Source organism: Mandrillus leucophaeus, unplaced genomic scaffold, assembly GCF_000951045.1.
Source record: "Mandrillus leucophaeus isolate KB7577 unplaced genomic scaffold, Mleu.le_1.0 Scaffold558, whole genome shotgun sequence".
In the NCBI taxonomy this organism is placed as follows: Eukaryota; Metazoa; Chordata; class Mammalia; order Primates; family Cercopithecidae; genus Mandrillus; species Mandrillus leucophaeus.
Genome location: NW_012106008.1, coordinates 1,871,049 through 1,898,390, shown reverse-complemented (window position 1 = coordinate 1,898,390; position 27,342 = coordinate 1,871,049). Strand labels below are relative to the sequence as shown.

The 27,342-nt window shown below is 44.2% G+C and overlaps 1 protein-coding gene across 2 annotated transcripts in view; it reads left to right on the top strand.

Annotated features, from left to right (window-relative positions):
• Nucleotides 1-24,708, top strand: part of RXRG (retinoid X receptor, gamma) — a 44,676-nt gene extending 19,968 nt beyond the window's left edge. Inside the window, exons 3-11 of one of the 2 annotated variants that reach the window (XM_011998133.1) lie at nucleotides 634-691; nucleotides 5,496-5,640; nucleotides 8,392-8,571; nucleotides 14,509-14,669; nucleotides 14,787-14,916; nucleotides 15,924-16,056; nucleotides 17,288-17,379; nucleotides 18,678-18,783; nucleotides 24,221-24,708. In XM_011998133.1, coding sequence (XP_011853523.1) covers nucleotides 5,568-5,640; nucleotides 8,392-8,571; nucleotides 14,509-14,669; nucleotides 14,787-14,916; nucleotides 15,924-16,056; nucleotides 17,288-17,379; nucleotides 18,678-18,783; nucleotides 24,221-24,368 — 1,023 coding nt within the window. In that variant the 5' untranslated portion in view covers nucleotides 634-691; nucleotides 5,496-5,567 and the 3' untranslated portion in view covers nucleotides 24,369-24,708. The remainder of the gene's footprint in view (nucleotides 1-633; nucleotides 692-5,495; nucleotides 5,641-8,391; nucleotides 8,572-14,508; nucleotides 14,670-14,786; nucleotides 14,917-15,923; nucleotides 16,057-17,287; nucleotides 17,380-18,677; nucleotides 18,784-24,220) is intronic. The other variant, XM_011998132.1, reaches the window with a different exon arrangement.
• The last annotated feature ends 2,634 nt before the right edge of the window (nucleotides 24,709-27,342 follow it).

The following is a 27,342-nucleotide window of genomic DNA, read 5'->3' as shown; positions in this document are numbered from 1 at the left end:
TAATTGATATTGTCCTAGGTTTTAGGGATAAGCATGGAATAAGGTGGCCAAGGTCTTTACTCTCATGGCAATTACAAAATAGCAGGCAGGACACACAAAATCCTAAGGAATAAACAAGATAGTTTCAAATAAAAATCATAATATCTAAAAAGAAATAAAATAGGGTGAGGTGGTAGACAGATCCTGTGGGTAGGAATTGGGCAAGGCACCATCCCTCTGAGGCCACTTTTAGCCACCACACTCAAGTTTGATTGAGCCAAACCTGGCCAGTCAATTCATCTTCAGAGCTGTGTGAGTAGCAGGGCCGCTATTCCTGGACCATATGTCTGTACAGAGGGATTGGGGTTGAAAGGTCAGATGGAAGCTTTGGTCCTGGCCAACTGGGCTGTGTGCAGAGGCCAAGGCCAAGTTTGGCTGTGGGGAGCTATATTAAGCTTGCCAAGTGCCGGGGAATCTCAGCAGCCTGAGACCCTGAGCAGTGTTCTGCACTTGGACTCCGGAACCACACTGCAGCAAAGCTTTGCCCAGTTAACGAGATGACACTGGACAAAAGGCCTTGGTGTTAGCTACAGTGAGCTGGACTCTGGATTGTCTGGGCAGATTATTCCTATGCATCCTGCCTTCCTCACCCAGGACTGGTCTGAGAGGGATTCGTGATGGAAGCATGTTTGTTCTGTGACCTGGGTCTCGCGTAAGTACGATTTGGGGGTGCAGGGAGGAGGAACTGTCTAGGAGTGGGAGCAGAAGGCAGGGCCAGTGTCCTACTCTGTGCTCTGTCATTTCGTTGTTTGTGCTTCTCTTTTTGCAGTTGTTGGATTTTTGAGCTTAAGGAGTAAAGAGATCGGAACTGGTACGATGAAGGCAGAAATTGTGTAATCTTTTGCAAACCACTTTAACTTGTTTCTGTTTCAGTTTCCTTTTCTTTATCGTGGAGTGACAAATACTTGCCCTGATTACCCTACAGGGATCTTTTTAGGCCTGTCAAAGAAGATGTGGATTTAAAAATCACTTCTCCACATGTGCAGTGCTCTATAGCCGTAAGTTGGTATTATTAGGATTATTCCCAGGTGATAGTATTATATACTTAGGTCATTCAGGTGTCCGGTGTTTCTGAAAGGTTCTAGAGAAGTTCATTTCAACAAGCATTTATTGAACCAGGCCCAGTACTGGGCATTGGAGATACCAAAAATGTGTATGAGATTCAATCCCTGCCCTGGGGAGCATCTAAGTGGAGTGATGCAATTTCTAAAGACATCAATATATAATTGGGAAGATATTTATGTACTTTTTAGATAATGTGATATAGGAAACATTTTTCTGAGTGTGTTTGTGTGTGTGTGTGTTTGTGTTTGATACTGCATCTTTGTCAACATGATGTCTGCTGGCTGGACTCCAGAACGGGCCTCACAGATCTTTGCGATACTCCTGTCTTTTTCTCCCTTCCTGAACTCTGCAGCTTGACCTGGGCTCTATCACTGCTAATTTCTGCTTAGGTATTCATTGATAACTGAATTATTATCCTCTTAAGTCTGTTTGCATTTTTATAGAAAATAAATAAAAATTGCGAATGTTAGAGCTGGAATAGACCTTAAAGTTCATCTCATCTGATGATTTAAAAAAATTAAGTCATCAAGTCTTCTTCGGATGAAAGCATATTTGGAAACCCAATATACACATAAGATAAAAACAGATCTGGTTGAGCCAGGGACAAAAGATTTGAAGCCTCAGCCTCCCTGCCCCCCAGTGACACACACACTTACCTAGAAATGGGGAAATAGAGTCTTTGCTAAGTGAAGTGACCTGATTAGGAAGTGGCAGGTTTAGACCAAACCCATGTTGGAGGTTCAGGCTTATTACTCCTCATGATGAAGGCCCTAACTAAATTAAGGCTGTGCGACTATAAGGGTTCTGCTCCCTGTAACAGGAGCGCCTGCCTGCAGCCTAACCTTTGGTGGAAGGATTTGGGCTGAACACAGCTCAGAAATGCAGGACTCAATGTTCAAGGATGGCTCCAGAAGCATGCAGAATGAATTGGTTCCTGGCTGAGTCTGCAAAAGGGAAGACAATCCGGCAGACAAGTATGTTTCTTTTCTGTTCTCAGGGAGCAGCCGGCTTGCGTGCAGGAGCAGATAGGAGTTGCCCGGTGAATCCCAGCTCTAAAGTGCTTATTTCAGTAGACTGTTTCTAATGGAACAAGACAGCCGGGATTGGGGGACTTGGGGACCAGGCAGCTAATGGGTTTATGCTCTGATGGCTGCCTTTGATCTCATCTGCCATTGCTCTGAGCCCAAAACAAACCCCAAGCCAGCCAGAGAGATGGGCAGAGAAAATATCAACCCACCTGTCTCACTGCCCCTCCTGCCACTATCCACTCATGAAGAGGAGGAGTGTTGGAGAGGGACTGCTGGCTCAGACTGGGGAGAAAGTGCCCCAAAGCAAGTCTGCTCCTTCAGGGGCTCCTGGCCAAGGAGGTGGGGAAGGAAGCTGCTAGGGAAGGTGAGGATTGAGGACCGCCTGTCACCCAAGGCAGACAATGTGGTGAATGGGGAATGATGATCTAGGATCCAGGATCCTGGGGTTCTGGCTCCAAGCAGTCAGACCTGGTAAGGTACCTAACCTGGTATCTGGGAAGGTGCAATAGCCTCGGATGTCTCCTTCAATCTTTCCTCATGCTCTACCTCTTTTACTATATTATTGAGATAGTTTCATGTAATTATTTCTCTGCTCCAACCCTCTAGTGGCTGCTTATTGCTTCCCAAACTAAATCCATTCTCCTAGCCAGACAATTCAGCTTCTAGGCTCTGTCATGGCCCACTTCTCAGCATTATCTCCCATCCATCCACTGGACATGTTTGCTCCACAAACACCTGGGATTCCCTCTAGGCCGCTGCTCTCAAAGCCTTCTGCCCATCACTAGCCCATCCAAATCCTATCCATTCTTGAAGGCTGTCACATCCCAGCTCAAATGCCACTTCCTTCATAAAGCCTTCCCTGATCTCAACAGCGTGTGATCGTTCCTTCCTAAATGATCCAAACTGACTTTTAATCTCATTAATGGCCAGTTCCTTGAGGCAGTGCCTGCATCTCACTCCGTTTTGGATCTCCATATTGTTCCTGAATAAACAAATGAATAAACCCACTTTAAGGCTCATGTGCTTATCTGTAAATAGGAAGACCTCTTAGGGTTGTTGTGAGGATTAACATAATTAATCAGCAGTGAGCAAGCTTTCCACAGATGGTAGCAATGGCAATCATTACGCTCTGTGGTTGCTGCAGGCTGATGGTTATGGAACTGGCCCTGCTGGAGTTGGGGGTAGGAGGAGAAGGAAGGGTGAGGTCCCCTTGAGCCTCAGGTGATAGATCTTCCTTATTCCCATGACTTTTCTTGTCCATCTGAGGACTTGGGGACAGAGCCATGGTCAGCTAGAGGGCTCTCTCTGTGGGGTCATCTGACCTAAAGTTCTTCCATTTCATGAGTCAGATCCAAGTGCTAATCTCTGTTTCTTTGAGGCACTTGAGGAAAGTTATTGCCTAGAAGTCATGCTACAGCAGTGGTTCTTAACCCTGGATGCACATTAATGTCATCTGGTGAAATTAAGAAATGCCAGAGCCGGCCAGGTGTGGTGGCTCTCCCCTGTAATCACAGCAATTTGGGAGGCCAAGGCGGGCAGATTGCCTGAGGTCAGGAGTTCGAGACCAGTCTGGCCAACATGGTGAAACCCTGTCTCTACTAAAAATACAAAAAAAATTAGCCAGGTGTGGTGGCACGCACCTGTAATCCCAGCTACTTGGGAGGCTGAGGCAGAGGAATTGCTTGAACCAGGGAGGTGGAGTTTGCAGTGAGCCGAGTTGGCGCCACTGCACTCCAGCCTGGGCAACAGAGCAAAACTCCGTCTCAAAAAAAGGAAAAATTAAAAAAAAAAAAAGAAAAAAGAAAAGAAAGAAAGAAATGCCAGAGGCAAGGCCCTACCTCTCAGACTCATGGAATCAGAATCTCAAGACATGGGGTCCATGTTTTTTTCAAAGCCCCCAGGATTGAGAACCTCCACGTTTTTTCCCAAAGCTCCCAGGCTTGAAAACAAGTGTGCTACATGAAAACAAAGCAAAATGCTGGTTACAAGCTCCACATGTCTTCTCATAGCCTTGTATATAAAAGGGGTGGTGCAAGAAGAGAGAGAATTCTTCTATCACTTATGTGTTGTCATTTATTGTGCAAATTAAGTTTAAAAAATTAATAGTGATGTTGATTTCAAAACAAAGCACCAAAGGCTGTGTCTTTTATTTTTTGTATCCCTCATAACGTTAACTGAGAGCCTCTGTTTGCCTCCTGCGCTCACTAAATATTTGCTTAGTGAATTGAAAAAGCTAGTGAATTTAGAAGGAACCTAGCTTAGGCTCTATTGTAGTTTCTGTTTTATTGAACCTTTTTTCTGTCCCAAAGGCCTTGAATAGAGAGGAAAATCGTACTTTGATTCAGTTTGAGAATTATTGTCACTCTGGTTAGGCAATATGATTCAAAATTCAGACAAACTATGGAAAGTCAGTGGTTCCTAACCCCTAAACGTTTACCTCTATTGGACACTTACACACATGCATATCCTGCGCCACCTTCATTTGGACTTGCTTGTAAGTGTTCTTATTTTTTTGGTGCATGTTCTGACTCCTTGATGACATTGTACATTTTTGAGGAATGAGAGATATACCTTCTGGGTTTCTATCACTGATGGGATGACTGGCTCAAATTTATTCAACTTGCTTTCTTTGGTGAATACAAGACACTTAGCTGCAGTTTCTTAGGAATCTTCCCAAGAACACTGGGAGCTACAGGGATGGTGGTGGGGAACTGATATTCACTTAAAATAAGGGATGTATTTGAGTTAGCATCTTCAGTGTGCTTGCAGAGATGACCACTACACGTGTCCTTTTTCATTTTACTGTGAACTCCTTCTGGGTGTGTATTTTTCTTTGCCTTTGTACTCCAGAGCCTGGCACAGTGTCTGGCATGCTGAGTGCCCAGGGAATGTCTGTTGATTGACTAATGAATGAATTTGCGTTCTTTTGCTTGGCTCTCTTAGAGTGTAAGTCTTTAGCCTGAGGGCCATAGCTCCTCTTGCAGCATGGCTGAATAGGCAGTCAATAGTTGATAAAAATTTAAAAATACACAGTTGACATTGTCCTGGGTGTGTAATTTGGCATGGATTTCTAGCTCAAATAAAACATAGGAGTAAAATGAATGAAAGCAGAGAGACTCTAATGGAGATGTGTTGTGATTTTTGGTTTAGGTTTTGGCTTCTAGAAATAATTTTGTTCCTCCTATGGCACTTTTACCCCTCCCTTAAGTTCATCTCACAGATAGCCAGTTTCAAATACTCTGTACTTGGAAACTGTTTCTTGAAATAGAACTTGTTTTTTCTTGAGTGTGCCCTCGTTGCCTTAGGCCTTGGGGATTGAGTTTACTCTGGCTCTGTGCTTTACAGTATTTTTTTCTCTTGCAGCTAAATGTGGTCAACAGCGTCAGCAGTTCAGAGGACATCAAGCCCTTACCAGGGCTTCCCGGGATTGGAAACATGAACTACCCATCCACCAGCCCCGGATCTCTGGTTAAACACATCTGTGCCATCTGTGGAGACAGATCCTCAGGTACATGCAGAAGCAGACAGCCCCCGAAAAGTGCCACAGAAAAGGGGTTGCTCACTGCCTGCCTGGATACTTTGTACCCAATGAAAGGAAAATGGCCCTTTAGGATGGGCTAACTGGGGACCCGCCTGTACATTTCTGTCACTGGGTTCATAGGTTGCCGTTCTGATGAATTTAAAGTATGGCTTTATTTTTTGAGGATGAGATTTACGGGAAGCATTTCAGAAACCCTTCTCTGGAGTCACACTATTACACACGTATCTGCGCGACAGAAGCTGTTGTGGTTATCAAGTATTTCTGCCGGGTGTGGTGGCTCACACCTATAATCCCAGTGCTTTGGTGTAGTCCCAGCTACTTGGGAGGCTGAGGTGGGAGGATGGCTTGAGCCTGGGAAGTCAAGCCTGCAGTGAGCCGTGATCACGCTACTCCAGCCTGGGCCACAGAATGAGACCTCGTCTGAAAAAAAAAAAAAAAAAAAAAAAGGTATTAAGAAAAATCCCTCCCAAATAAGCAATTGTAAAAATAATGTCCTAATGTAGAGGATTTGAACAAACTAGAAAACTCTAAAGAAAAAGTAAAAAAATTACCCATAATGTCCCCAAGAAAGATAAACCCTTTAATATTTTAGCATATCTTCTGCTATAACATTCTAGGTTTTCAATATGTTTTTATAGGCAGGAATAAATGTGTTTTCACCAACTTATCTTTGATTCTCTTCTCCTTTTTTCAGTTATTTCTTTCCTTGCTTCTTTCCTCTCCATTCTTCCTGCTCCATATTTCCCTCCCCACCAATTTTGAACACATCTGAATCTCTGATTTGATTATTTGAAGAATAATAAGAGGAGGAGGTTATTTTCTTTTCTATAGCTGTCCATGATGGCTAACTGAATATTTCCTTATCCTCTTAATGTCACCAAAGTCACTACAGAATGTCACTCCGTTGGAAGTTCCAGGCACCTAGAACTTACCTAGCTGAATGACTGATGTTTTCTTGCTCTCAGAAAATACTTCCCAAATCATGCAGACTTGGCCATTGCCATAACAGCATACCAGCCACAGTCTGACAGAGTGTTTACTCTGCTATGCTTATTCTAGTTGAAAGTCTATGAGGTTCATTTAAATATTGAAAAGCCATGGGAGTGACTATGTCACACAGTTGAAAAATTGGTCCCATATTTCTCTAAGACAAATATTTCAGAGCTGAGAGCACTGGGTTTTCTGGGCCCAAGATAAAATCCCGTATTTATCATTGCTGTGAGTTCAGCATTGTGAAAAGCCAGCCTGTAGTATGGTCAACTAATGAGGCACAGATTGGCTTTTCTTCAGGCAGGCTATCTCTAACCATCATTTCATCTTAGAGTGGCTTCCTCTGAACTGTAAGCTCTTGAGGTGCTGGAAACCTAAGTAAAACAGAATTAGAAAGTCATGTCACTTCTGCAGCTCAGTGACATCACATTACATTCAAGAATCAGACATAAATATGTTTTGAATGATTTGTTTCCTTATATTTTTGAAGTTCCGTAATTTCAATCAATCAAGCATAACGCCTGGTGCATAGTATTGAGAAGACTTTTACCTAGAAAAAGGATTGTGATTGATTCATGATGCCTGTGTGAGGATGGGCTTGGTGGCCCTCCTGACACAAATTAGCTGCCCCTGCTTGGGGTAATTGAAAACCGCATGTGTGGAGCAGGTAATAAGGGCAGTAAAATACGCAACAAATTAGTCTGGATTAAGCAAAATCACCTTTTTTTTTTTTTTTTTTTTGGAGACAGGGTCTCGCTCTGTCACTCAGGCTGGAGTGCAGGGGCATGATCTTGGCTCACTGTAACCTCCGCCTCCCGGGTTGAAGTGATTCTCATACCTCAGCCTCTGGAGTAGCTGAGACCACAGGCATGCACCACCATGCCAGGCTAATTTTTGTGTATATATATATGTGTGTGTGTATGTGTGTGTGTATATATATGTATATACACACACACATACACACATACACACACACACACACATAAAAAAATATTTTTTTTTGATAGAGACGAGGTTTTACCATGTTAGCCAGGCTGGTCTCAAAACTCCTGACCTCAAGTGATCTGCCCGTCTCGGCCTCCCAAAGTGCTGGGATTACAGGCATGAGCCACCATGCCTGGCTGCAAAATCAGCTTCTATCAGATATTTATGTCATAGCTTGGTTGTCACATGATGAAATAAAGATCAAATAGCAATTAATTTCCTCGACAGGCAATAGCACTTAAAAATTCATAACTCAGAATTCTGTTCATAGTTTATGGTAAAGGATAATAAATTTAAATGGGTTTCCTAAGAACTTGGGTCTCAATTATAGGAAATATTAGTTAAGCTGGGATTCTTTTCCTGCTAGGTAATATGTGACAAGCATATATATTTTTATTTATTATTTACACTAATATTTTGAATGGAAGCAGAACATTTGCTTAACTAAACCCAAGAGTTACCTTCATAAAATAAATGTAAAGAAAGCCTTAGCTTTAGGAATTTTCTAATAATTCTATCTGGAATTAGCAATGCAGAGGAAAGAGACAAGGAAAGGTGTATTTGCTCTGTCTGAGTTTAGTTCCTGTGATTAAGCCTGCATTCTCTGCTAGTTATTATTTGCTTTCTGTCCCAGTGCCCAAGTGATGTGCCTGTTTCTCTGGGGAAGAACCAAGAGGTTCTTTTGAATGAAAGATCCAAATAAACACAAGAACAATCTATGGAATGTTCTTTTCTTGTAACCAGGAAAGCACTATGGGGTGTACAGTTGTGAAGGCTGCAAAGGGTTCTTCAAGAGGACGATAAGGAAGGATCTCATCTACACGTGTCGGGATAATAAAGACTGCCTCATTGACAAGCGCCAGCGCAACCGCTGCCAGTACTGTCGCTATCAGAAGTGCCTTGTCATGGGCATGAAGAGGGAAGGTGAGACACATTCAATTCTAATACTCGTCTCTGGAGAGAGGCATTTCCTAGGGCAAGGGGACATTCAACCGTAATACACGAGAAGTCATGGTGCCCAAAGTCATCCTAATTTCCCCTTCAAACTTCTTCCCCACAGGGCTCTCAAGAGAAGTCTGATTGGGGGTTAGGATAACTTTGGGTACCATGACTTCCCGTGTATTGCAATTGAATGTGCCTTGTCCTAGGAGATGTGTCTCTCCAGAGAAGAGAGGGCAAGAGGCGTCTTCCTCCTCCACTTTACCCATCCTCTTCTGGAGCCCAGATGGTGATCCCCAAACTGGACCATCTCCTTTTTTCTTCCAATAACCAGGCAGCAAGTCTCAGAGCCAAGGTTTCAGGGTCCTCATGCTCTGTTCTACCGATGGATCGTCAGACTGACCTTCAGGGTGGAGGTGATTTTTCTCCCTTAATCCTAGGTCTCCCTCTAGGGAAAACTGCAGGTTTGATTTCACTCACTGAGCTTTTTTTTACCTGGGTCTTCTATCAATTCTTTGATATTGGTATATTCCATCATCTTTTGGCATTACTGGCATTACACAGGTTTGATAGGCCTGGCCTTCCCATTCAGAGAGACCACCATTGTGTGTTGAAAACATCACATCTTTTAATTTTTAGTGTGGTTTAGCTGGGTACTCTAGTATCAGAGAAAAAACCTCAGAAGGTGCTTTCTGTTCCATTAGTAGATGGAAAAGTGTTTCCATTAAGTAGCACAGATAAATTGAAGTGGGCAGTTAATTAACTAGCGAGCTCAAGCAGGGACATGGGGATAGTGGTGAATTTAATAGATTTTAGAGTAAGAAGGTCCTGCCTCTCTTTAGGAAATAAGAACAAGGAGTTCAGTCAGTCAGGCCCAGCATGCTCCTCATTCTTGAGGAACTTCTTTTCTGTGAGGAGAGGGCATCTTACTGAAAGGGTCAGTGAAGAGGGGTTCTTTGTGTCCCTGCTAAAATGAATGTCACCCACAAGCAAACAAATTATTGGAATCTTAACATGTCAAAATGCTAGAGGTGGCCTTACAGGGTGACCTAATCAACTGTAACCATCCGCCAGATGAGAAAACAGGCTCAGAGAGGTGAACGGAGTTTTCTGAGGTGCCAAAGGCAGGCAACGAATTGACCCCAGGTCTCTGACTCTCAGATCAGTGCTAGTCTGTGTCTCCTTCCCTACCAGGTTGTGAAGGAACTGAGGACAGCCCTCGCCGTGACATCTAACGGCAACCTCAAAAGTGAGAGACCCAAATCTCAGCTCCTGATAATCTGCCTCACACCCCAGCCTGTTCCTCACACAGTCTTCCCCTTTCAGGAAATGGCCACTTATTTTCCAGTTGCTCAGAACAAAAACCATTGACTCCCCTCTTTTTTTCACACACCACATGTAGTGGGTGAGGAAATCTTGTCTCTTCCTCAAAATATGTCCAGAATCTTTCCATGTCTCACTACTTTTACCACTAAACCCTCAATCCAAGCTACCCATATCTTTTGCAGTGATCTACATAGCATCCTAAGACATCTCCCTCTTTCCACCTTCTACAGTCTCTTCTTAGCACAGTAACCAGAGCGAGGCTTTGAACAAGTAGATTGGGTCAAGGTATTCCTTCACCAAAATCCTCCAGTGTCTTTCCTTCTCACCCAGACAAAAAGGCAAAAATCTCTGTCACAACTTAAGGTTGTACATGGTCTGGATGCCTTGTTGTCTCCCAGCCTCAGCTATCCTGGTCTTTTTGGTGGTCCTCAAATATTCCAGAGATGTGCCCACCTCAGGGCCTTTGCACTTGCTGTCTGTCTAGAATGATTTTTTTTTTTTTTCAAGTATCTGCATGGCTCACTTCTTCTCATCCTTTGGATCTTTACTCAATTCTCACTTTCTTGGTAAAGCCTTGCCTGGCTATACCATCTAAAATTGCACCAGCCACCGCCAACTCTTCCTTGTCTCTTTTACACAGCACTTATCACTAACACTTGTACTTATCTTGTTTACTGTCTGTATCCATGAAGGTGGGGACTTTGTCTGATTTTTTCTCCCCCGCTGCTTTATCACCAGTAATTAATACACTGTAGCCATTTAATAAATTGTTGAATGAACAGTTTAAACTGAATGCTGAAATCAGAAGTTTTAGAAGTGCAGGAGCTCCTAAAAATGACGCATTCATTTATTCATTGAGTATTAGCTGAGTGCCTACTCTGTGCTTATGTCATACTTGCTGTGGCAGTGGGATCAATGATGTTACAGATTGGAACATACGATATGAAATACCTGCTGGTGAAGAACATCTTTTTTCCACCAAGATAGAATTGATACTTCTTGGAGCTTCCCCCACCATGATTATCAAAATGAAACTAATGACTACAAGTATTTCTCCCATTAACAAGAGCCCAGTGGCTGCAGGGTCATTTTTTCCTCCTAAAACACTTGAGATAAGTTTCCAGTTGACTTGGAAAAATAAGTTTTCATCAAGCACATGATATTGAATTAAAAGAAAGTGAATGGTCTCAGTCAGAGAAACCATCATTTCTATTTCTCTAGAGTTAGTCTAATCCATTTCTGGAAATGCAGGCTGAATATCTCCAGCTCAGTTAGGGACCGAGTGGTGAAATGTTGGGAAATGTGGTTTGTTAACTGTTTTTTAAAAAGGAAGGAAAACAGGGACATGTGAACTGTAAGAGACTGGGCACTCCTTCTTGTATGGCTTGGGTACTTTAATAGAAAATTGGACCCAGTTTTTGCTTCTGCATTTTTAAAAAGACTGTGGAGAAACAGAAAGAATAGTGAAAAGCTGAGTAGTAAAAATTAGGAGAGGGAAATGAGCTGTTAGGGAACTTTCTAAAGAGATTGGCACCATTTACCCTGACAAAGAGAAGGCAAAGAGGTGAATTAGTTCCTCCTCTTGCTATATAAGGGGCCACATTCAAAAGGCTACTGGATAGCCTGTCCTTCACCGCCATCATTTCTGGTCTTGATTTATAGAATTTGGGGTTCCGTTTGGACACTTTCTTGAGGACAAGAATAATAACATCCTGGAGCAGATAACAGAGAGACCATGGAAATCACACAGATAAAGAGATGGAATTGGGGTGGGCACAGAGTTTACCTGCCTGGGACCAGGGGCCAGGACCTGTTGCCCTTTTAGGATACATAATGTTAAAGCCAGAGTGGACATTTTCTATTCTCTAATGTAACACGTCCATTTCCTGAAGGACAAATCAGAGGTTCAGAGAGCCTAGGGACCCGCACAAGCTCACACAGCAAGCACATGGCAGACCCTGTATAGGACTGGGACCCTCTGATTCGTGGGCCACCTCAGGAATTCTGGAATGTCTATTTCCATGATTTCTCATCATATACATGTAGTTTTAAGACTGGAGAATGGATTACCTTTGAGGCTGTTCGTGGGCAGCATTGGCATCCTTGTGAGCCCTGTGTGGTCTTTATTACTAGACCTAGCCCAGTACTTTGGTGGCAGTATTGAGAGGTTAGAGATGGGCCCAGGAGGAGCCATTGTGGGTGTATGTGCTGGTTCCACCATGGCCTACCACATGCCCTCAGATATGTTACCAGTTTCTCTGTGGCTCGTAATATGTCAGAGGGTTATTGTGAGGATTAAATGAAATTTAATCTATTTAAAATGTTGAGCACAATTCCTGACACAGAGAAAGAGCTTCATAAATGTTGGCTATTGTAATGAGTGCAAAATAAACACATGTTGGATGAATGGTTAAAATCCTTTCCTAAGGCAGGAGTTTGGTTCTATTTTTGATCATCCAGGGTTCTCTGGATGTACCCTGATGTGTGTCGTAATAGTAGCTCAGAATGTCTGACATATAGAAGCTACACCCCAATAACAATATATGACTCCTCATTGATGACAGGAAGATTTAAAGCACAAAGAGGAAAAGTGAACAGCAAAGGGTTTGCTCAGTTAATGGCAAAACTAGAATTAGAATCGAATGCCCTGACACCAAGGATATTTTCTTTGAAGCTTGAAGGTTATTTTCCTCGAGTGTTACAAATCTGTAGAAGACATTGACTGAGGACCACGAATGAAACTTAACTTAGTTTGCTTTCCCTCATCTTTTAAAGTCAAGACAAATAGAAGCTCATAACCTACCTTTAAAAAATTAATACAAGAAGCATTCAACATTTCCCAGTAAATCCAAATATAATAAAAAATACATATTATAGTTTCTACATATTGCCAGTGAATGAAGGCTGACAGAGTGAGCAGCAAGTAAGGATGAGACAGAAAGAGGAAGAACAACAGGAGAGAGGGGAAGAGGCCAAAAAGGGAGATGGAGAGATGAGCCCAAGGGGGTAAAAAGACACAAAGGCAAAGAGGAAATAACTATTTGTATTGAGTTTTTATAATTGCTTCGTCCATCCCTATGATATTATTTCAGTTAACTACCGAAGAGTACCAACCTTAACTAAGTGCCAGCCTTAACCATCTCAGTTAATCCTTGCTTCACAGATAAGGGAATTGGGGCTTACCAGGCTCAGTCATATGGCCAATGCCACTTAGCAGGGAAGGGGTAGAGTTCTATGTGAAAAAGGTTTCTTTGACTTTAAGGCACATGTTTTTTTGCCCTTCTTTTCCCTATTTTCTCCTCTCTGTTCTCTCTCCCTTCTGTTTCCTCTTTTTCTCACCGTTTTGTTGTCTCTTTCCCTTGTTCCTTTTCTTCTTTCTACCCTCTTTGCCTCTCTCGCAACCACACAGTACCATTCTTGTCTTGAAGCTTTGTGGCGCATCTCCACTAAGCTTGGGAGTATAAGTTGTGTTTTTGCAGTCATACCCTTCTCTGACCTATCCTGAAAGACTGATATGGCTTGCATGACAAACGAGATGTTCAGCATTGCGGTTCCAGTCCATTCTGCAGCCTCTGGGGCTTGTTATCTCCTCAGAGAGTAGGAGGCACTCTTGCAAGTGGACTGTGGGGAGGAAGGGAGAGAAACAGAAATAGGAGCTGCTAGTGGAGTAGCTGTCATGGAGTTTCAGGCTAGTCACCTGCTTAAAGGATAATTTTCCTGACTCTTGGGATATAAAAAATGTGTTCTAATATCGAATTCTGTTTATTGCTGCTGTGAATAAGATGGAAACTACAGCCGTCTAGATGATGGAAACTAACCCAACAGAGACTTTTCTCCTGATGAAGAGCATAGAATTGGAGGGGGCAGCAGTCTGCTTTCCATCCTAATGTATAGACATGGAGGATTCTGAGAGTTGCCCTGAACGTTGATGAAAACCCTAAGCTTTGGAGAGGCTGAGATAATTCCAGCCTACACCTTTGCCTATGTACCCTCCCCCACCTCCAAAATCAGCCACTGATTCTGAAATGTCATCTAGGTGACATCCCTCCACCCCTTCACTTACTAAATACCCACAGCTGGCTCCCTGAAAATCTTCCCTGACAAGTCGGATCAGGTGATGTTGTGTTCAAGCTGGTGCACTAGGGGCAGACCTAATGGGACGTGAATGCCAAGGATGATGCATAGGATCTGACAGAGGGAGTTTTTAAAGTAATGTGCTTGCTACTTAACTATTTCATGCTCACAATTTTATAGAGGCAGCAGGTAGAGCAAGAATGTGGGGATCTGCAAGGATAGCAAGGAGAGGGCGGCCCATTAAAAGAGAGGATATAATTAGAGTTTATTAAAGCTTAAAATGCATACTTCTTAGTGTGATCACCATAATGCATTGGAAAGAATATGCACTAAAGAACCCCTCATTCTGCATAGGCGTAAGCAAACAGCTTTGCTTTCCTTGTTTCATCTGTCAACATTACAATATCCCCAATTCAGGATCCCCTTTCATAGATGAGTAAATTGAGGCTTAGGTGGGTAACAAACTTTCCCACTGTAGTCCTGGGCATTATGGTAACCTCTGCATGTCCTGCTGCATGTCAGCTGTGCAAGAAGAAAGACAGAGGAGCCGGGAGCGAGCCGAGAGTGAGGCAGAATGTGCCAGTAGTGGTCATGAAGACATGCCTGTGGAGAGGATTCTAGAAGCTGAACTTGCTGTTGAACCAAAGACAGAGTCCTATGGTGACATGAACATGGAGAACTCGGTATGTGCTCTTAGACACACATGTGTGCTCCATTTCTTGGGTAGGACTGGAAATGGGAGAAAGGGGTGTATTTGAGTCCTGGGACCTGTCCCTCACAGTACTTTGTTCCTCTTTCAGACAAATGACCCTGTTACCAACATATGTCATGCTGCTGACAAGCAGCTTTTCACCCTCGTTGAATGGGCCAAGCGTATTCCCCACTTCTCTGACCTCACCTTGGAGGACCAGGTCATTTTGCTTCGGGCAGGTAAAGCATATTGGCTGCCTTTTTCCCTGGGACAGTTTTGAAATTGCTCCCGGGATCCTAAAAAAAAAGTAACCTGATGGAGCTGCAACATGTCCAAGCTATGTACCATGTTGATGAAATAACCCTATGCAGGTTTGTTCATTCCCAAATGAAGCATTGTTAATGAGGGAGTGGGACTCTCTTCCCATGCAAATTTTACCATGGCTTTATAATTTGCATACATTTTAAAAAGACTATTAAATCATTTTTATTGAGGATAATTTGAAGCAGTGCCTCATTATTGTAATGAAATTGGCAAATAGAGATATTCCCATTTCATAGGTGAGATAAAGAAGCCAAAGATGTCTGCTCAAGCTTATACTAGATGGGTTCCACGATCTTCCTATTTTAAGACTCAATGTACTGTATTTTCTCTTGCCTCCTATTTCTGGGACACTTGCAGGCCATTGACATATGCCATATCTCCTATTTGTCACTGAGCCAGCAGGGAAATTTCATGAAGATTGGCTGAGCATTGGGAACCAGTCCACTCATTCATCCCTGTTAGATAATGAACACTCACTGAGTGTCAGCTGAAAGCTACAGACTGTGTTGGGTGTTACTAGACAATGCCAAAGAAACAAAACTAGGTTATCAGGTCCTGGGGGCAGAAACTGCAAGGTATATTAGCTTTATCCACCACGGAAGCTAACATAGTGACCATTATCTGCTAAATGTTGAATCCACATTTGTTGACTGATTAAAAAAAATAGAATCATTGTCCTCAAGCTGTCATTCTGAGTTGCATCTGAGAGAGAGTGGGGGATGTGCAGAGCCATGTCAGGAGACCCCAGTCTTATCCTTTGTTTCTTCACTAATTAGCTGTGTCATCTTGAACTAATTCTTAACCTCCCTAGATTGTCAATTCTGCTTGTGTTATGTGGAATAATAGTACATGCCTTGGGTGATTATAAATAAAGAAAGAATGTGGTCTGTTTTCCCTCAAGACCTCCTCTTTATCCTTGCAGGGTGGAATGAATTGCTGATTGCCTCTTTCTCCCACCGCTCAGTTTCCGTGCAGGATGGCATCCTTCTGGCCACGGGTTTACATGTCCACCGGAGCAGTGCCCATAGTGCTGGGGTCGGCTCCATCTTTGACAGGTGTCTGTCTTCTGCTTCCAGTATTTGTGTGTATTATGTGTGTGTGTATGTACACGTGTGTGTGTGTGTACACATGTGTGTATACATGAATTCTCATGTGGGTATGAACCTCTGGGTAGTGCTGGGAGGAAGGATGGGCAGACCAGTTAGCTGCACATGACCATGCAGAGACCACTAGGCACATGAAACTATAAACCTGGGGAATGAGGGAGAGAATAAAAGAAAGGTTGAGATCACAATAAGATGGAGCCAGTCAGAGGCCAGCATAGTTGCCAGGCAGATAGGAGAATCTGTTCTCCCAATGGGTTTCCCAGGGAGAGATCAGATCTTGACATCAGCTAGTAAGTTGTGGGTGGAGAGGGTGAACTGTTTATCCTAGGGGCCAAGGATGGGAAAGGGATCAGGATCTGTCCTCAAGAAGCCAGGCAAGATGGACTGTTTATGCTGGGCTCTGGATGATCTCAGAAGGAGGCCTGCAGCAGGAGCAAATCCATCTTGGTCAGGCAGGGACACCCTGACAGAAGTTCTGTGCCTTAAATGATACTAAAGGAAAATTAAGCCATCTGACAAGGAGTTGAATGAAATGAGTAGTTGATGACTTGAGAGTGAGAGGATGGAGAACTGGTAAAGAGGAGAATTAAGTTGAAATTAATCTCTCTGTCCGATGCCAGGGCCCCGTGGCCCCTTTCCACCTCCATTGTAAATGGTCTTCTTTGGTCATGTGCACATCCACTGAGCTGTCTCTACTACCTCCCTGCCCTTTCCCACATGTTCCATGTAGAGCCCAACATGGTGTTTGGAATGACTCGTCCCTCTTTGTGGTGCCCGGACCTTTCTACCAGTTCACTGAATGCTGCCCTCTGCTGTGTTTTTCTAGACCTACAATCCCCTTACCTTGCTTTGCCTGTTGCGTTTTTAATTTCCAAGACATCCATGATGCCTTTCTGTTTCCCTGCATTCATTGCTTCCTCTTTGGAGCCCACTTGGACTTTGCTCATGGCAGTTATATTCCTGGGCATCGTGCTGCTGCTTGTTTTCATGTCTGTTTCTTTAGTTAAACTGTAATCTCCTTGCAGTGAGTGGTTGCATCTTTTACATTTCTATACCCCTAGTAACTGGTACATCGTCTGGAAACAGGGTGGGCATATACACATTTTGGTTGAATTCATTTTATTGACTCTTCGCCTGTTACTCATGGTTTTCTTATTACCCTCTTGTTTCCTGTTAACAGAGTTCTAACTGAGCTGGTTTCCAAAATGAAAGACATGCAGATGGACAAGTCGGAGCTGGGGTGCCTGCGAGCCATTGTGCTCTTTAACCCAGGTAACCACCCTTGGACCCCAGGGGATGTGTGTGTTCACCCCTCTCCACTGTCAGCCTCCAGTGCTCCCATGTTGTTGGTCCTCCAGCTCAGCTGAGACAGAGACGGCAGAGCCAGGAATCCAGGGAGCTCACAGTGTCAGCTAGAGCCGTCTTGAAAAATGTTTTGAATGGGTGTGGCAGGCACATGCCTGGGGCAAGTGGGGAAGATGAAAGATGATGGTGGCCCAGGGTGGCAGTGAAGGGGGTGGTAAAAAGCGGTCAGATTCTAGATATATTTCTAGGTAAAGCCACTGTGATTTGCCGATGGATTGAATGTAGAATGAGAAAGAAAGAAAGGAGTTAAATATGACTCTCTGTTTTTTTGTTTTTTGTTTTTCTGAACAATGGGAAAAATGAAGTTCTCTTCACTGAGATGGGGAAAACTCCATGAGGAGCAAGTTCTGAGAGTGGGTGGGTAGGAATCAGGATCTTGTCTTTGGACATTAAAATAGGAGATGGGTAGTAGATATCCAAGAGTGGCTTCCCAGGAAGCAACTGCTCATATGAGCCTGGACTTCATGGGAGAAGCCATGTGCATCCGAGAGCTGTCAGCCTCTGCCTGTGTAAGGCCATGACACTGGGGTGAGATCATCTGGGAAGATAGAGCAGAGAAGACGGCTGGGGACTGAGCCCTGGGGCATGCCAACATTTAGAGGTCAGGGAGAAAAGGAAGAGCCAGCAAAGGAACCTGAGAAGGAGCAGGCAGTGAGATAAGGAGAGAATCAGAAGGGTGGTGTCCTGGAGGCTCGAGGGAAAATAGTCTTTCAAGAAGGAGGCGATCAGCTCCAGCAAACGCTGCTGTGGTCAAGAAAGAGGAACCTTCAGAATTACGTAATCATTCATGCAGAGGCTTTATCTCCAGAATTAGGCAGTTAGTTCATCAATGCAGGACATGTGCCAATTCAGCTTTTGTGCCCCATCTTACCACTCAGTCCATGCTTAGCACATAGTAGGCACTCGGTAAATGTGTGCAGGTAATATTTCGAGAATGGTCTGGATAAAATAAAGCTCTCCTCCTTAGAGTCCGTGGTGGGTACATTTGCCTATTCATGGAGTTTAAAATCTTTGCCCTAAGAGTTTTTTGGGTAAATTGGACACGGAAAGAAGAGCAAGGGGGCACGAATGATCAGCTTTGTTTATTTCACACTTGTCCCTATCCAGGGTGTCTCTAGTAACTCTAGGGAGGGTGGCCAGAGGGAATGAGGACAGCCTCTGCTGGAGGGTGTGTAATCAAAGGCTAACTCAGTCATCTCTCTTAGATGCCAAGGGCCTGTCCAACCCCTCTGAGGTGGAGACTCTGCGAGAGAAGGTTTATGCCACCCTTGAGGCCTACACCAAGCAAAAGTATCCAGAACAGCCAGGCAGGTGAGAGAGTGCTGGCAGAATGGCAGTAACAGCAGCAACTACTCCCATTCTTCAACTATTGAGCCCCTAAAGAGCAGCAGGCACTGTTTAGGTGTTTTCAAATGTTATTTAATCTTCATAACAAGCTGAAAGCCACAAAAATGTTAATTCCATGGTGCTAGCGGCCTTATCTGTCTTATTCACCATTCACTCCTCTAACCTCCACAGGTAAAGCAGTGCCTGACACATAGCACACATCTTTAAATGGACGATGAATAGCAAACAAATGAATAAATGTGGGAATTATTATCTCCGATTTCTATCAAAAAACAGAACCTCAGAAATGTTAAGTAACTTGCTGAAGACCATAATGCTAGCACATGGTGGAGGTGAGATGTGAACCCAGTTCATGTGATTTCACAGAGCCTGTGTTTGAGGTGTGACTGCATTGCTTTCTGGTCTGCCCCCATAGAAACCCCCATGCAGGAGGAAGTACAGGCTTTGGTAGCCAGAAGGCATGGCTGCTGGTCCCCAGGGTGCCATGTGTGTGGCATCTGGGAAGGTGCTGGGTCTGGGTCTGGGCTCCTCATTTGGAAAGGTGGATGTCGGTCTAGCAGATCTCTGAGGCCATCTAGCAGTATAGGTATTTCTGAGTTATTAAAAGATATTCTCAAAAGTTTTTTCCAAAGTACAGCTAAGCCAAAGAGTTTTCCCTCTCTGCTAATGCCAGTTAAAATGAGAAAATATGATCCTCAAATCTCATAGAAATTGGAAATGAAACTGAAAAGACTGTCTTAAAGGCATTAATTTTGTTTGAGGGATTAATTTTACATGCTCCCGATGCTCACTAATTATTTCTATTCCTCTGTGAAGTCTAATATCTACTTAGCTGTTTATCCTGGATCATAAGCCGACATCTAGCAATGTCCAGAAGAGACTGAGTTGTGTTTTGTGTTGGAGGCTGTGGATGAATTCGAGTAGGTAGGTTTTGCCCCTTTGGTGCAATGAATAGGCAGGGCCTAGTTTATTAGTGAGATGAAGCTGAATAGACCCACCAGATGCCACCAGTTTAACACAAGCATCTATTGCTTGCTCTCAAATCTGGGTGGGCAGTCAGTTCAGAGAGCTGGTTGTCTTGCACGCCATCACTCAGGGACCAAGGCGCCTTTTTTCCTGTGTCTCCACCATGACCCAGAGCCATACTGTGTTTTGCATCCAGATGATGGAAGCGGGAAGAGGTGGAGGAGCAGAGGAGCGAGGCCATATGGGCCAGACCTGGGTCTTAGAGCACCCTCACCTTTTCCTTCACTTTCATTGGCTGATTCCAAGTCACGTGGCCCAGCTGGCCACAAAGGAGGCTGGAGAATGTACCCTGTTGTATGCCAAGGAAGAGAAGAAAAGATTGGATTTTGGTGAATCTAGCAGTTCACTACAGATGAGATTGAGAGAGCCCTGATCAAGGGGTCAGGACGTGGCTGCCAGCATTGGCTTGGCTTCTGTCAGGTGTGAGCCCTGAGCAAGTCATCTTAACTGAAGCCCTGAGCTGGATGCTTTCTATCAAATCTTCCGTTTTTTGAGCACATATTGTGTGCAGGGCATTAGAAATAATGAGTGTCATACATATCATTTTCCTGAAATTGGCTCTATGACTTGCTGTTTTTCTTTAAAAACCAACAAAAAACCCCAACTCACTTTTTTTCCTAATTATAAAAGCAATGCATGCTTTGGTTAAAAAAAAAAGAAAAAAAAAAAACCATTAGAAAAATATTTTTTAAAAATATGCAGTGGCTCACGCCTGTAATCCCAGCACTTTGGTAGGCCGAGGCTGATGGATCACCTGAGGTTGGTTGTTCGAGACCAGCCTGACCAACATGTAGCAATCCCGTCTCTACTAATAATACAAAAATTAGCCCGGTGTGGTGGCATGTGCCTATAATCCCAGCTACTTGGGAGGTTGAGGCAGGAGAATCACTTGAACTGGTGAGGCGGAAGTTGTGGTGAGCCGAGATCGTGCTATTGCACTCCAGCCTGGAGGACAAGAGCGAAACTCCATTAAAAAAAAAAAAAAAAAAAAGCAGATAATAAGAACTTATTGTAAATATTTTGGTATATTTCTTTCCAGTATCCTCATGTATCTATTATATCTTGTGTGTATCTTCGTGTATCTATTATGTATTATATATATCCTGTATGCATTTCTAGATATGAAATTATACAGTTTTGTGTGTTATTTTCTTCCCTTAGCCATTCTAGAAATTGTATTCAATTATTGACAACTACAAATTATCATTTTCAAAGGTTTTGTAATATTTTGCAGTGTGAACATATCCTAATGTATTTAGCCATTGCCCTGTGATTGACATTTGGGTTGTTTCTAATTCATATCACTTTGAAAAGTTTGGAACTTGACTCTTCTGCCGGAAGACGGCTGGTAGGGGGCTGGGCTGCCTTCACACACTGGGGAGAGAGGCCAACATTTGTTGCCAGGACTAGGGCAGAGCCTGGAACTGCAGAGACGTAGCAGAGGATGGGTCCATTGCATCGTCTCCTGGGTTTGTCCAGCACAGCTTGGACTGAGGGTGACTGCCCTGATCAAGTGTTCACAGTTGGCTCAGCAAGTATATCAGGGGTGTCGTTGGCCAGGCATGTGGGTGTGCTGAGGGTTGGTCACCTCTGGTCGGCAGAACCTGGTTGAAGGGGATCCTGGCACAGCCAGGTAGAGGCGGATTTCTCAGTGGGAGAGTGCTGCCACGCTGTGGAGATGTCTCAGAAGTGCATGTCACAGGGGCCACGTTCTGCTTTCGCTCTGATCAGAAAGCAGAGTTCAAAAGTCAGGTCACTGAACTCTCACACACACTCTCTTGCACGCACAGCAGGCACCTTCAAAGGCATATATCCCCCTTGCTGCTAACCTGTGGGCAAGGAATGCTGGGACATTCGTCTATTAGATTTGATCTCCGTTCCTAAATCCAGGTCACACAACAAAGAGGGCGGTACGATGGCATACTTAGAATTTTGGATGTTGTAAAATCTTGGCCTTTTTAGAGTTAAAAAAAAATTTTAGAGTTAATCCCAGTCTAACTTTGCACTTATGGAGAAGCCGTTTCCTTTGCCTACTTCCATAAAGCTTAATGGCAGAGGCACAGCCAGGAGTTCAGACTCCTTATTGTCTAACGACCTCTTTCCTGAATGGTGATGCCACTCAAATGCTTTCAGGGGCTTTACCACTGGAGGCTTTCGAAGTAATGTGTGGCATTGGCATAGATCTTTAATTTTTCCATGTAGGGAAGCAATTTCTACTTTTTTCGATGGTGCCACTTTATTTTCCTTGTGTTGCTACATTTCTTTAAAATGTCATATGGCATGAGTATAGAAATATACACATTTTCAAGGAACATTGAAATTCTCATTTGTAACTTTTTCATGAAATGATGCTGTGACACTCAGTAAAGATTCATCTGGAACCAGAAATCTCTGACTTAGGGCCATAGTGACTAATGTGATTTTGGTCCTTGAGTTTTTTATTGGAAGTTGTGAGTAGAGTGACTTCATATCTAGTAGTATTAATAACATTAAAAATGAGCTGGCATTGCATTGTGCACAGAGGGCACAATGTCACAGGCAGAGTGAAAAAGGTCACAGAAAGAGGTGCCCGAAAGGACATGCAGATGGGAGATGAATTCCTTCACACACTGTTCTTTCTCCCTTTTGTGAACCTCACAACAAGTGTCTTCAGTTACCGAAAAGTGTGTGTGAGGGTGTGTATGAGTGAGTGAGGGTGTGTGTGTGTGCATGTGTGCATGTTGTAAGAACATGTTAGAGTGTGAGTGTGGAGTGTATTTGCATGTGTGTATGTGTGAGTGCATGCATGCACATGTGTGTGTATGAGTGTGCATGTGTACGTATGTGAGACCACAGGCATGAGATATGTGAGATTAAGTGTGTGCACATGTGTAAGTATGTGTATTGTGTGTAATGTGCATGAATATAGTGCAAGAGCATATGAGTGTGTGGATGTGTGTACAAACACATGAAGTATGTGTGAAGGTGTATATACATGAGAGTGTGTGAAGGTGCGTGTGCATGAGTGTGTGTGAAGGTGCGTGTGCATGAGAGTGTGTGAAGGTGTGTGTGCATGCACATGTTGTGAAGTCATGTGAAAGTGTACATGAGTGGGCATGTGTATGTGTGAGGGTGTGTGTGAATGCATGTGTGTGAGGGAATGTGAGAGTGTAAGAGAGTGTGAGTGTGCATGTGTGTGAGTGGTGAGGATGTGTGTGCGGGCACATGGGTGTGAAGCATGTGCGAGTATGTGTGATAATGTGTGGGTCAGTGTGTATGCATGTGTGCATGTATCCTCTCCCCAGACCATAGACTCCTTGGGGGCAGAGACTATGATTTTCTGTCTCCTCTTTTCCTAATTTAAGGGTAAGCACAGACTAAGAAGTTGACCATAAAAATTGGTAACAATTGGCTGGGCACAGTGGCTCACGCCTGTAATCCCAGCACTTTGGGAGGCTGAGGTGCGTGGATCACCTGAGGTCAGGAATTCGAGACCAGCCTGGCCAACATGGCAAAATCCCGTCTCTACTAAAAATACAAAAATTTAGCCAGCTATTGTGGTGGGAGCCTGTATTCGCAGCTACTCGAGAGGCTGAGGCAGGAGAATTGCTTGAACCTGGGAGGCAGAGGTTGCAGTGAGCTGAGACTGGGCCGTTGCACTCCAGCCTGGGGCAACAAGAGTGAAACTCAGTCTCAAAAAAAAAAAAAAAAAATTGGTAACAATTGGTTACAAATTGGCAACAAAAATTTGGTGACTGTGGACCCCAAGGCATGTGCCGGTAGTCTCACCTACTTAGGAGGCTGAGGCGAGAGGACTGCCTGAACCTAGGTACTCAGGCCCAGCCTGAGCAACATGGTGAGACCCCATTCTTAAAAAGACTTTTTGTGGGGGCTGGAAACTGAAACAAATTGATGGCATGATGGCTAGAGTAAGGTTCTCAAACATGTTCATCTAATGGTGACAGCTGCCATGGACTGAGCACATTCAGTGCCTCACGCTCGGCTCTAGGTGCCTCAGCAGATCTGTGTAGGTACCCGAGGGACATAGAGACTGTGAGGAGCCAGTATGGCTGGCAACATGAGTGGACACAGTCATCTAGTTCTTCCTCTGCCCCACCGTGAGTGAGGGGAGCCGAGGGCAGTCCTGGGACATGGCTACAGAATTCAAGATTCTGGAAGGGTCATGTGCTACAACTTCTGCCTTTAAGGCTGACGAGCCCTCTAGCCTGTTTCTGAAGCTCTCTAGGCTTAGAGATTCTGTGATTCCCTTGTCTCCCCTTCCAGCTCTTTTATCACAGGTTGGTAGTGAAGACCAAGTGGACAGCCTCCCGCCAGCAGGTGCAGGTGTGCAGCGCATGCCCATCCCTGTTCCTGATGCTTCTTGGCTTTCCTGCAGGTTTGCCAAGCTGCTGCTGCGCCTCCCAGCTCTGCGCTCCATTGGCTTGAAATGTCTGGAGCACCTCTTCTTCTTCAAGCTCATCGGGGACACCCCCATTGACACCTTCCTCATGGAGATGTTGGAGACCCCGCTGCAGATCACCTGAGCCCTACCAGCCACAGCCTCCCCACCCAGGATGATCCCCGGGCAGGTGTGTGTGGACCCCCACCCTGCACTTTCCTCCACCTCCCACCCTGACCCCCTTCCTGTCCCAAAATGTGATGCTTATAATAAAGAAAACCTTTCTACACATGAGACTTTTATAGGTGGACTTTTGTATAGATGCTAAAGGTAATACGCTTTGCTGTCTACAGGGCTGTGGGACTTACTGGAAGTTCTTGGGAAAACTAACCAAGCCTCTGTACATACAATTGGTTTAAATTATTTTTTCATTTGCCCTGGAAAGCAAACAAATGAGTAATAAAATAATATATGTGAAATTGGCACTGCCGGAGCATGGGGTGTGTTATTGTGCTACAGGGAAGTCGACTCAGACATGGAGAAGGGATATCAGAGGCTGGGGTCCTGAGACCATAAATCCCAGAGCATAATGCCTGTATCTAAGCTGGGCTTTGCTGCACAGCAAGCTTTGCCCAGGGGCACATTCTGGGGAGACTGGGAAGAGATGCTGTCTTTCAAAATTAACTTGTTTTTTTGTTTGTTTGTTTTTGTTTTTCTCCTAATAATAATGCACAGAAAGAGACTTATTCTAAATGGAGGCAATTTAGTATAAGGCCAAAGGAGAGATGTTCTTTGTCCTGGGAGTTGGTGGAAGATCTTAGGTTCTGGGAGTTGGTGGGAGGTGGTAACAAGGGAATAGGTTTGTCTGTTATATCATGAGCTACCAACAATAGTCAAAAGACTAGAGTACACCAAGTTTGTTTTCCAATCTTATCTAACCCTGTTCAGCCTGTTCTTAAAGGGGAAAGAGAAAAGCTCTCCCACCTTCTAGTCTAGGATGTCCAGATTTACATAGTTTTTAAATCCCAACCGTTGGCTGGACAATGAGCTCCTTAAAGGTACAGACTGTGTCTGACACCACACACAGCCCATATAGCTCACTGTCTTTAACTCACATTCCTGCCATCTGCAGGAATAGGGCTTAACAGATACACAAATCGATGTATACTATCAATTACGTGGTACCCCCTAGGGTTGTAAATGTAAATGTGCAGCCTGAACAGCTGCACATGGCAGTCCTGCTTCACCTTTTCCATACCACCAGAACCTGACCCAGGGCCTGGTGTACAAAGCACAAAGTAATCTGTGTTGTTGAATTGGGTTCCACACAACTAGAAAGAATCCCCTAAAAGACAATGTGGATGACATTTGTCTCATTCCCCATCAATAACTTGTCCCCTCAAAATCCCCATGGTTAACTCTCCAGTCCAAATACATCCCTCAGTACAACTGTGAAAAAACTAACATTGCTTTATGACTAAGAAAAATTTAGGGATCTGTCAGCGTTGGACATTAAACAATGGAACGTAAATCTTAATTCTGCTGTTCTTTCCCTTAACTTGTGTATCTGCATTTACTGTGAACTATGATGAAAATAGTTGGCAGTGGGTGTTAAAATTTAATTGTAGCCTGCTTGATCTCCTCCCTCTGCCAGCATAATTCACCAGATACATTCAACCGCCTTAAGGTAACAAGGGCCTTCCAGGAAAATTCACTGCCCCCCCACCACCGGGGGGTCACTTGAGTCCCATTCCTTTTCTTTTGTTTGTTTGTTTGTTTGTTTGTTTGAGACGGACTTTTGCTCTGTCACCCAGGCTGGACTGCAGGGTGCAATCCTGGCTCACTGTAACCTCTACCTCCCAGGTCTGAGCCATTCTCCTGCTGCAGCCTCCCAAGTAGCTGGGACTACAGGTGTGTGCCACCCTGCCCGGCTAAGTGTTTTGTTTCTAGTAGAGACAGGATTTCGCCATGTCTGGCCAGGCTGGTCTCAAACTCCTGACCTCAAGTCCTCCACCCGCGTTGGCCTCCCAAAGTGCTGAGATTACAGGCATGAGCCACCGCTTCCAGCCCCATTCCAATCTTTGATCCCTTTTCCAGCCAACCCTAACTTTTGCCTGCAGCAAAACAGACTGGTCAGGGCCCAGCAGGGTGCTGCACATCCGTCAGGTGCGGTGTCTCCCGAACTGCTGCTAGGGAGCATCACTGAGCCCGAACAGAAGCTCTGCAGGAGCTGGGCTGTCTTTGTTGCACGGGCTGGTCCTATCAGATTCAGGGTCTCAAAGGCCACCTCCTTCCTGAGCAGGTCCTCCTTATACCCTAGCAAGAGCAACTGAGTGGATGTTCAGCCCCACCCGGATTGAGGTTCACCTTCCTGAAGGCCTGGCTCCACAGAAGCCATGATAAGTTTCCAGGGCCCCACATCTCCGAAGAGCAAGAGCTTTCCTCATTCCACATGCCTCACCTACAAGTGGAATCAGCTGTGTGAGGGGACAGCACGGTCAAGGCTGACGAATGTTTTTGGTGTCCCAGGTACTATGTAGTCTGACTTAAAACAGAGGGATGAAGCCTTGTTTTTCACAAGTTCTCATAGAGCCTGAGCTCACAGCTCCGGGGTGAAAAGCCTGTCACTCTGGGCTTAGGCAGCCAGAGCCTGACTCCTGGCTCTGCCAGCAGTAGTCTTGGATTTAGGGAAAGTTACTTACCTTCTCTGCCTCTTATTTCCTTCTCTATTTGTAAAGGTCAGATGATAATACCCACCTTATAAGGATAAAAAGATGAAAGATGCATAAAGCCTAGTGTAAGAGCACATACGTAAGACATACTTGGATTCTGAGTCCTGACTTTGTCATTCATGATGGACTTAAACCTCGCTGAGCCTCAATCACCGAATCTGTAAAATGGGATTCTTGTGAGGATGCCATAAGCTAATGCTCTTAGTGCTGTGACTGGCATGGAAGATGGGCAAAAATGTTAATTTATTTTCTGCTGAAGAGTGAGATTGCAATTAAAACATAATCTTGGAGTTTCAAGGAAATTGCCAGAACATTCTATCCCACAGCCTGGCTTGGATCATCCAATATACTGTAAGAGGGATCAAAGATTTCTAGTTTCTAGTTTTG